Source organism: Colossoma macropomum, unplaced genomic scaffold (genome assembly GCF_904425465.1).
Source record: "Colossoma macropomum unplaced genomic scaffold, Colossoma_macropomum, whole genome shotgun sequence".
Taxonomy (NCBI): domain Eukaryota; kingdom Metazoa; phylum Chordata; class Actinopteri; order Characiformes; family Serrasalmidae; genus Colossoma; species Colossoma macropomum.
The window spans coordinates 28,849,254-28,860,534 of record NW_023494788.1 but is presented as its reverse complement, the minus strand read 5'-3'; the positions used below and the strand labels follow the sequence as shown (position 1 = coordinate 28,860,534).

The 11,281-nt window shown below is 40.2% G+C and overlaps 2 protein-coding genes across 2 annotated transcripts; both read right to left on the bottom strand.

The window, feature by feature from the left end:
- Nucleotides 1-1,026: 1,026 nt before the first annotated feature.
- chic1 (cysteine-rich hydrophobic domain 1) lies at nucleotides 1,027-5,901 on the bottom strand. Its single transcript, XM_036569069.1, has 6 exons — nucleotides 5,755-5,901; nucleotides 4,710-4,764; nucleotides 3,572-3,727; nucleotides 3,169-3,225; nucleotides 2,681-2,740; nucleotides 1,027-2,453 (listed from the first exon to the last, which is right to left on the bottom strand). The coding sequence occupies exons 1-6, from the start codon at nucleotides 5,895-5,897 to the stop codon at nucleotides 2,403-2,405; spliced, it is 522 nt and encodes a 173-aa protein (XP_036424962.1). The 5' UTR covers nucleotides 5,898-5,901; the 3' UTR covers nucleotides 1,027-2,402.
- A 1,942-nt stretch (nucleotides 5,902-7,843) lies between these two features.
- Nucleotides 7,844-11,281, bottom strand: cdx4 (caudal type homeobox 4). Its single transcript, XM_036567890.1, has 3 exons — nucleotides 10,581-11,281; nucleotides 8,571-8,716; nucleotides 7,844-8,459 (listed from the first exon to the last, which is right to left on the bottom strand). Exons 1-3 carry the CDS (start codon nucleotides 11,017-11,019, stop codon nucleotides 8,226-8,228), a joined length of 819 nt encoding a protein of 272 aa, XP_036423783.1. The 5' UTR covers nucleotides 11,020-11,281; the 3' UTR covers nucleotides 7,844-8,225.

Genomic DNA, 11,281 nt, shown 5'->3' with positions numbered 1-11,281 from the left:
AGCATTGTTCATTTAGATATCAATGTAAATATTTTTCCAGAGTCAACTGATATTACACTTTGTTATAATAACCCTGTCCAGAATGTGGGTTGGCCTGCCCCCTTCAGGATGCCACAGACTCAAGGTTTGCAATTTAGCTTGAAATTCTTCACCACAGTAGATTACATATCTAATCCTTAACACCCATTATGGACCAGGGAAAAATGACACAAAACACTGGGGACAGACGCCTGTGTGCTAAGCCATGCAGAGCTGAACTTGTTCTTTATACCTCCAATACATCTGCCAACCTAATTACCCTTACACCTGAAAAGAATGGTTATTCGACTCTATGGGCTAGTACATTTGAAGTAAATAACATCTGTAACAGATCCACTCATTGTATCACATCTTTTTTGTGGTAAAAGTCAAAACTTTTTTTTCCCCCAAATGGAAAGAAGAGGTACTTTAATTCCACTCTTATTGCCCTTTGCTTCGTCCAGGTATGCATGACATGCATTTATTGTGGACATGCTGAAGCTCAAAGCGCAAAAAATGTAACACTAAGTGGTGTAGAACCACAGCTGCTATATATATATATATATATATATATATATATAAATAAATAAATATATATATATAAATATATATATAAAGCACTTACATGTCCAATCCATGTTTATAATTTTGCAGTATCTGCAACTCGGTATAGACAGTAACAGACGTTACCCTACATGAACCCTCCTACTCAAAGACAGTCCACAGATCAGGTCAATATTTATAGGCTTACAGTATTTACATAGGTTTACATATATACAAGCTAATGTTTTACTTGCATTACTTGTTTGCATTTAAGGAATTATAGAAAAGGCCTTGAACTAGACTCCTCACCTTCGATTTGTATTTTACTCTAAATTCTATCATGGAGTACTACACAAACCTTAACCTGTAAAGTTGCGTGCATACATATGAAGTATAAATTCATACACGTACAATGACCATAAAGTAAAATGACACTTTGCAAAGAGGACAATTATAGAAAAACAATGATAATCAAGAATTTATTTACGCTTTCCATAGAATTAGGTGAAGACAAACATTTACAGGTACTCTGTAGTAGGACCAATACCGAGAGAAGATTTCTCTCTCTCCATAAGATTAGGCAAAGTATACGTGTTCTCAAGCACAGCTCTCTCCAAACTTTATCCACAGTTCCAGAGGCACTCTAATGCAGCAGGCTGACTACAATTTAGGAAAAAAGAACTGGGACATAAAACAAGCCATGTGCAACAAGAGGGGAAACCAGGATCCACAAGAAAAAAAAAAGACAAACATCTGGAGTTGACCTTGCTGTGTACATGTAACACAGCATCAGTGGACGTCAACTAAAAACAGCAATTTGACAATAAAGCTACATTGTGAAACAGTAACAAAGCAAAAGGAAATGGGTACAGGGCTTAAAATAATATTTTTATATAAATAAAACTGATGAATTTCACTTTGAAATCATTGACAATGTTCTTGACAAATTTTAATTGGCAAATTGTCTTTAACACACCAATTTTGTCCTTTCAGTACACACAACGTAAAAAAAAAACCCTCATGGACAATCAACGAAAAGCCTGATGTCCACATGTGCTCAAGTGCAATTTTCAGCCCTAACTCGACTGGCATGTAGTACATACGTTTTATGGCTTACTAGGTAAACGGGTCCATATAAATTGTAAAGTTACAGAGACGCAGTTTATAAACAAACTATGTTACAATAATATATTGGCGGAAAACTAATCACCGGCTAAATTACACTATGTAAACATGGCATACCACGCTGTACATCTTGTCCAAAAATGATATTTACTGGTCAGTTTATTTAACCTTCCCTTGTATAGAGGGCAATCACCAAAGGGCAGGGAAAACCACCATGCTGACAAATATTACAGCTACTTTAAAACATCCTACCCATTCCATTAGCTGCAAAGAACCCCGAAACACTTGAAACTACAAAACATTTTACGCATTTCTGCCACCCACATTTGCACCTCTAATTAAAAAAAGAGTTGATTTTTAACATAAGGCAAGTACACACCTTCAGGTGCCTTGTTTTTACCAACAACATAACATGTGGGACGTGGGGAGGACAGATGGCTCTTTGGGGTAAATGCACTTTTAAACAGTATTGTTGTTTTTTTTTTTAATGTAACAAAAACATCTGAGTGCGTTTCACAGGAGCGTTTCTACTACATCAGGAAATGTGCAAAATCTGCTCTAAAGCAAAGTGACAGTGTTGCGAATTCTACTGTACAAGGTACTGGGAGAAAAAGGGGTCACCTAGAGACACCTGTGAAGACCCTCAATCCAACATATATACAAGGCACTAAGAAGAGGAGTGAGGAGCCATTCACCAGCATCCCCCAGCAGTCCTCTCAGTCAGGTCTGAATATAGGGTATTTGGGTAAGAATTCTATAAGAATCACCTGCAAGAGTAAAGAAAAAGGCCATTGTTAAGCAGCACATTTACTCAAGGACATCATTTTTGCTACTTCTTTGTTAATTAAATGTTTGAACTTCTGTTTACTTTGTTTTATGGATGTCCAAGAGATTAAAACCCTGTCTTTTTCAATACTTTAACCACATATTAATATCTTTTTGTATGGTTATGGTTGACAAATGTGTGAAAAACTTTCAAATATGAAGAACTTACATATTCCATCATGTTATTACTCTCACATTTTCTTTTGCTGAGTTTCCAGTGTAGTCCCAGCTAAGGAGAAATGAAAAGTGAGGAGTTATTAAATGGAGTGGTATAAATTTCCCCGCACACAAATATTTCAGACATACAGACACGCTCCACACATGCGGGTTCACTGGGGTCAAATGGCTGTGAGTGTTTAAAGAAGTTTCCTTTGAGCACTGCCCACAGGGTCTGTGGAGCTACTGTTTGACAGTCACGGGTTTGAGACACAACAATTTTTTTTTACTGCTGACCTCTGCACATTCTGGTCAACCTCTGCACTCTATCAGCAGATCAGCCAAAACAAAATGCTGCAAGGGAAAGTGTCTTCACAGTTTAGCAGCTACATTTCTAACCATTACCATTATGGTACCACTTAGTGAAACCTAAACACTTCCTTTATTATAGCTTTAAATTACTGCCCAGTCCAAGTGTAGCTGAGGTTAAATTTTGCTTACCTTGTGATATAATCGGTTGTTTTCCCATTCTAACAATTTCTGAATGGATCTTCGTGTCTGCAGAAAAGAACAAACAAAGAGTTTAAAGGTTCCAATAATCACCCCATGAAAACATTCAAACAGGTGCTTAGCAAATGCCAATAAAACACCCAGCATTAAAGCTTCAGAGACATTTATAGACTGAAGCCCTTATTTAAGCAGCTCGTAAGTTGCACGTTATAGCCAATAACCTGGCGTGGAATCCTAAACTTTCCACGCAGTATCTTCCAAATAACCTGGTTTAATGCATCAATTTCACACTATCACTAATTGGACAGATTGTTATTGGCTTCAGCACCGAAGGCAATATGGTGTGTTAAAGGCTAGTAAACAACAGACAAGGTTGATTTACAGAAGGTCTCACCCTCTTGTTGAGGCATATGACAGGCCATAGACTGCAGCCCACAGTACAGCAACAGCACAGGCAGCCGCAGAGAAGCCATTTCACATTTATTGGCAGGTTCTTCTTCAGACAAGCGTTCACCCGGCTGATACTTGTCTTAAACTCTTCTGGTGCAACCTGAGTCAAGCAGAAAAACAAGGCAGAAAACATTACGGCGTGGTCAACATCTGCCATAAAAAAGAAGGGCTATGATCATACATGATCATGTATGTTACTATGTCTTAGCTATGCACTGTCTGGGAACAAAAATGTAATGGAAAATAGTGTCTTAAAAAAATGCACACAACAATATTACTTTTTCCTACTGGCAAATTCATGACAAACATTTACAGATTAAAAAAAATCTACAAACTGAAAAAAGAATCCTGTCCAATCTTTGCAGACACTCTCTAATAATCAGATGAGATCTCTCAATTGCAGCTTCTAATTTGCCAACCAAGCTGCAGGACTTTCAGGGTAAAAGGAGGACAAAAAGAAGAGATAAGACCATGGCCTGTGGCTGTGCCGTCCAAACAACATGAATGGTTGCTCATTCCTCTCTGGGTATGTACACCATAAAACTGGGGTCGTAATCTTTTATGACAGGATGCAAAGGTCTCTTTGCAAACAGTGAAAGAGCTCGGAATAAAGCCCAGCAGGCCTGATCTGCACCCTTCAGTCATCATAATCCTGACCTCATCCATCACATGTCACCCAGGGTCACAATACTGGAGATACATTTTATTGCCCCGCACTTCCCTCAGCCTGCTCTTCCCCCTGCAACCTTTTTGTGTTTCTGCGTCCGACCCAGGAAGCTTTCCTTTCTTGTGCACAGCGCAGTCTTTATTTCATTATTTCATCACCTGGAGCAGTGTCCTCCCAGCACCAGGGTCCCGGCCAGCAAGGCCCTTACACGGCTTACTCATTGACAGAAACCTACTTCAGTATATTCAGCTCGCATTAGATGCACTATGGCGCACTTACTGAAACACATCTCTCCTGGTCTCAAAGAGAACAGAAGATGGTTAAATGTTTTTAAGAGTTATTAAATAGACAAAAACTAAAGACAAAAAAGTAAAAAATCTCTAGGATCATATATTAACATCATAGGGATCATTACCTTTCCTGTAAGAACAGAAGGGAATTCTGTGTCAAATTTGTTGCTCAGTCCAAACCTACAAACACAGAAATGACATGGTAAATTGGGCTCTCCTGTATAAATATACGCAGGCAATAAAATCATTATTTCATGACAACAATAATGAAACAGACTAATAAATGAATACTAGAAAATAAACATTACCCTGACCCAGAAAAGGTATTATTTATAATATTTAACATACAGAACTGCAACTGGCCCTAACAATAACATCTGTATTTTTTTTAATCATGACAGGGCACAGGGGTGTTTAAAGAACATTTGTGCACTACAACGCGGTATACTCACTTAAAAACGCCCTATAATAATGCTGCAGCAAATTAATGTTGTTATTAATATCACTTATATTATAAAAATTACATTTTATTAAGGTCTAAATGATAAAAGCTGGTCTGGTCTAAACTACAATAAAAGTGTTAGTGTAACGCTAGGGAAATGTATCGATGGTGGGCTGCCTGGTTACCAGATTGTAACGTTAGTTTTGGCTCCTACTGTAACCATAACTGCAAAGGAGGTAACGTTAAATAGAGCCCACACACTGGAGTTACAGAAATAATAAAACGAAATAAAGCGAGGGTACGGAGACTAGTTTAATTTCGTAACTCAGACCTGCCTAAAGTATGTCTCCTCTGCCACAGAAAACGAGTCTAAACACATATTGCAGCGTTCAATATCACACTTCATGCACGTGATACTGCTGTCTGGGTTAATATCTCCACCATGAGACAACTAGACGAACAACTGACGGGACGATATTGACTCCTGACCACCAATAACACGGCTATTCTCTCAGTCAGAGGTGAAGGGGCGTCGTCCTGTCTGTCTAAAATCAGTGCCCGTAAACAAGAAACACCGCGCTGAGAGGCTCGGCCTACATGTATTCTGATAGCAGCACCGAGCGAAGAGAAACACTCAGCACACTGAGCGCTACGCTAGCACGGAGGCTACCTCGGCAGGAACGAGAAAGCGGCGTATAACCACAGCGCTACAGCACTAGGACGCTTACACTGTGATGTGCCCAGCCCCTCGCATGACCACGGGCTCGGGGCAGTATCTGGAGAGGTGCTCTTCACTCACTATCCGCTCGTCTTCCTCTTCTAACTCATAAATGGTATCAAAGTCCGCCATGTTGGGCAGTAAGACGCTCATGACGTTTCTGACTCTGCGTGAGTGACGTCAGAGCGAGCGTGTGCACAGAGAAGGCAAAAATCAAAGGCGGGAAAATGACCCTGAGTTCAATGAATACATCGGCCTTCTCTGAGTTAGCTAATGCAGCAGTCTTATCAGAGTTAATACAGGCTTCTCTGGGTTAATACAGCAGCATTCTCTGAGTTAATACAGAAGCCTGTTACAGCCTTCCTGTCCAAATACAGAGAAAAGCATGTCACTGTTGAAAATGCTGCGACACTTAAACAACAATAATGAGAGGACAAATGTAATAGGATTTAAGTGGTCTGTGAAACCGTTCCTGAGAGGGATCTTCAGGGAAGGGGAAATGACAAGTAACAGAGGCTTTTTTACATCATATACAGATAAAGTTGTATCCTGGCCAAATAGCTACGATAGCCTGCTAATAAACTCTCGCCCGCAGATAAGAGATTTTGCCACAGTTCTATATCATGAATAGTGGAACAGTTGAAAATAGTTGGCTTCCCATGTTAAGGATCCTGTCCTGTGCCCTACATATGGCCTAGAGCAGTCTAACCAGGGCACCTGTAATGTTCTCGGCATGACAGAAGGTACTGTAAAAGGGAATTCCACCTATTTTACAATACTTATACATAATAAAATGGTTCAAATATAAACAGATTTATTCAGTGTGGTTCAATGTGAAATACTCTGTTCTAAAGAAAGTCACCGAGTCAGCATTGTTCACAGTGGTGGTGGTAGGAACCATCGTCTAAAGAGTTTAATGCCTCTAAAACCTCCCTCACAGAAAGCTATTACACGAAATGGAATACACTGCCTGATGCCAGAGACATTGTTTTACGATAGCTTTGAGAAGAGTTTGAACTAAAACGTATTTTGTAACCCATTCGTGACGAAGAAGTACCTGGATGGCGCTGTGAGGCAAAATAAACCCCAAAGAAAACTTTAGGGATTTCACCATTATTAACATTGCATATAAAAACTCACATGACAAGTGTAGGTTCACTTTGGATAGTAAATAAAACAGCTATATTTGGTAAGCTTTTGCACAATACAGCATTTCACATTAAACCAGTCTGAATGACTCTGTTTACATTTTAGTCGTTTAATTATGCAGAAAATTTGAAAAATTTGAAAAATTCCCCCTTTAAAAAGAGCGAGGCCTGCTGTTACTGGCATGATTTATCTAGTTTATACATGCATAAGTCTATGTATAGTTACTTTCACAAACAGAAGGAGAAGGCTCTTGTTGCTTTGTTTTAACTCAGACAATAAAACATTGGTTTAATCATTTTAAGCCGTTATTCTTATTTGTTTATTACTAAAAAATATATTAACACATATCTACCTGGACAGATAGTGGTTTGAACTCTTTTGCATAATGTATGATTACGTTCATTCAGGATGTAGCTTCTATGTGAAATTCGTGCTTATTTTTTATACGGTCACTTCAGATCGTAGTGTATTAGTAAATGTTAAATGTACAAATTTTCTTTTGTTTTTAGGCGCTACGAAAAAGCAGCGGCTTTTAACAGTGGTCGACATATTTGTTTCTTTGCACTCCAGTGACGCAATCAGTTGCAATAAGCAGTTGTTTGGTTCAAATGTGAACAGCTCATATAATAAGATCACAGACTGTGTACAATGCACTGAAAACTGACACTCAAATGTGCATTAAGCCTGTTTGTTTTGGTTGATATAATGACATGATCCCATGATATATTATTTTCAAAAACATTTTATTTACACGACGTTGGGTTCACATGTTCTCCCCACATTAGCCCTGAACAGGTCTGCTTGTCCGTGAATGAAAATGCTCTGCTATAAAGACATACTGAAGCGGAGCAGAAACGTGAAAATAAAGGTTTTTCCAGGGTAATGATCATCATGTGTTTGGAGAAACAGGCCCGAGTCATTTTATTTACAAAAAAAAACTTATACACTCATCACATACAGAAAAAAAGATATTTATATCTTAAAAGATCAAAAACACAAACAAACCTTTAAAATATTTAGCTTTTGGACCAGACGAACATTTTGTTTCTTTTTTTCCTTTTAATGTTAAAACTATTCTATTTAAAACAATATTTGAAGAGCCTCCAGCATTTTTTTTTGCTTTTCTTTGCAGTTTAAACCCGTAATTCTTCTCTGTTGTAATCCACAGCGCGCGCCTCATGACGGCTCACTCGGGGCTTTTTGTTTTCTTTCTGTGTTTATTCTTTTTTAAAAATCCGTCTGACCGCTGTGTGCGGCTCTGCTGTCCTCTCTCTGCGTGTCGGAGTGCTCAGTTTGAATGAGGAGGTCAGGTGGACCTTCACAAGTTCGAGTTCACTGAGTGACTGTGACCTGCTGTATGTTCCTCATGGACGGTAAGGTGTTCATTCCGGGTGGGGGGTACAGGGAGCTGTGCATTTCTGAGGGGCTCAGAGAGCCGGGCACGGGGAGAGGACTGACCGAGCCGGGGTCACTGTGCACAGAGCCGCCGCTGCCGTCCGACTGACCCATCTTCTTCTTGATTAACTTCCTCTCTTTGGCTCGGCGGTTCTGGAACCAGATTTTTACCTGTGAAAGAAGGAGAAAAGAGAAGAGAGATCAGAGCGGCTCGATAGCGCTACAGCTGAAGCGCAGTTAAGAGCTGGGGGTCCAGCGGTGGCTGTAGGCCTACTGTCCTACCTGTCTCTCTGAAAGACCCAGATTGACCGCCAGCTCGGACTTTCTTCTGATGGTGATGTAGCGATTAAAGTGGAACTCCTTCTCCAGTTCCAGCCTCTGGTGGTCTGTGTACACCACTCGGTATTTTTCCTTTGTTCTCGTTTTACCTGCACAGACACAGAGATATATTAACGGAGGGCGACAGATAACAATGAAATAAACCAGCAAATAAACAAATAAAACACGAGACATAGTGATTAGTATAATGAATGAAGACACAAAAAGATGATTTTGCTATTATGTATATTATTTACTCTTTATATGTACATACATATTACATTCTGTATATATATATATATATATATATATATATATATATATATATATATGCAGAAAATCAAAGTCAAATCATCTTAAGCTTGTTTTCTATTAGTTCTAGTAGTAATATATCCTATTAATATAACTAATACTACTAATTTAAGCCAAATATAACAGTATTGTCTGCGTTCTGAAATGGACTAAATCAGTCTGGAAAAGTATGAGATCAATGTGCTGAGCCAGTAGCCCTGAGGAAGATTTTATCTGTCTGGATCAAGACATGTAAATCGCGCCTCTGATCTTTTTTTAAGGCACTTTTTTTCTACAAACTGCAGAACAAAGAGGCTCAGAGATCTTAGCTAAACGCCATTCAAGTGTTAAGAGGCAACTCAAGAGTTAAAAGGGTTTACAAGGAGGATCCCATCGAGAAGACTTTCCCTGAGAGCAGGCTGCTCCTGTTTGACTGTTTCATCACCTTAGGATCTAATAATGTTCATCCTCAACTCAGAACTTATATTACTTCGTGCTTTGATCTGAGCAATAATAGGAATATAAGGGCAGAAGTGCTATGATTATTATTATCATTATTATTTGTCTTATGGCTGATTGGAAATGCCAGGCTGGATTAATTCATTTTGATAAAACATAAGAAAATTACATGATTGACAATCCCATTAAATCAATGAAAATATAACTCATGTACTTCATCTTATCTAATTATCATATGTGCCCTAAATGTCAGATCACATTACAGTGTATATTTGTCTCGCTGTGTGCTGTAGTTTGCAGTGTAAACCCTGCTGTAACTTTTTTTCTTGGAGCTGCAGAGAGCCGTGTTGTTTTAATATGTGCCGCGCTCTTTTTCTTATTTGCTGTGAAATCCCTCACTCCTGCCTTCGAGACGAGGGCGAGAGGAAGACACACTGCTGCATATCAAAGTGGAGAAAGGTGTTGAAAGGAGCCGCCGCCTGAATATGACAGATAACCCCGAAAAAAGAGAGAAGCGGAGACAATGTAACAGGAAAAAACGCGGAGCTCTCATCTCCTTCACGCGAGCGCATTAGCATTACAAGCGACCCTGGCGCCACTTCCCCACACCTCCACCTGCCTCTGCGCACATTTGCCACCGAGTACATTTGCTTCAGTTTTCCCAAAACTCCGCAAACAACCGCACTACAATAATACAGCTGCAGCTCACTTTCAGTCCCCTAAAAACAGTGCGCGCACGTTAAGGTTTTGTGCAATATTTTAAAATGATTTTAAACGAAATTGAAGATTTAGTCTGTATTAAATAATGAATATGTCTCTCAATTAAAAAGAGCATTTGGTCTCTAATGTTCAACAGAAGACTTCTTAAATTGAGAAAGCCAAGATTTGTTAAACGGAGAAATGCTTTGTTCACACCTGTTGCTTAAATTCGTTTTAGCAGTAAATAAAATTCGATACAGTTTGATTGCATTTTTTCCAGCCTGAGCTTTTCTCCTTAAATTAGAAATTTGGCTTAACGAAAAGTTTAGTGTGAGTTTAGAAAAAAATAATAGTAAACGAAAAAAGGCAGAAAGCTCTAATGTGCAGTGTTTCTATTAGCACTGGTCACACATGTTTAAACTACAGTTCGTTGCTAGACCCTTTCAGGCTGTTATTTAGTGCCATGAAACGTGCCCTCTTGACCCAGAAGAGTGGTCATGGTGACTGTGGTAGCTGTGAACGTACCGGTGGAGGAGGACTGCACGGTTTTGCTCATCCACTGGTAAGAGTTGCGCCGCTCTCTGTCCGGGGACAGCGGCGGCGCTGAGATGTTGTCCTGCGGGGGAGGCAGCACGGCGGAGGCCGGGTTGTGCATGGGCGGGTATTCGGGCGAGCAGTAAGAAACCTGTCCGGGAGACGTGTTGCTCATAGGCGCAGAGATGGTGTTCGGGGGTCCGAGGCTGTAGGCCCCCCAGTCCTCTCGCGGGGCGCCGTACGGAGCTGCCCAGGGCCCCGCGGCCTGCGCGTGAGGATCCACACCGGACACATGGTGGTATCCGCTAAAGTCAGAGTACTGCGGGGTGGACACGAAGTTCTGAGGCGGGAGGTTGATGCCGGATCGTCGTACAGGTCCTTGGTGATGATACATGTTGCCCTCTTTATCCAACAGATATCCAACATACATGATGCGAAAGAAAACAAAAACACCAAAAAACCCCAAACCCCCTCTGTCTCTAACACGACATATCAGCCCTGCACCATGCCAGAGTTACTGCTCAGAATCACCACAAAACACAGTAAAAACCCAGACCAGGCCCTGCAGGGCTTTCTGATTGTTGTGGCAAAGTGTGCTAAAATGTGTTAGTCCAGAGAGGATCTCCAGCTCGGTCATGCGGTGTAAGTCCGTGACGTGCTTCAATCAAACATGATGTGAGTGTGTTGACAAG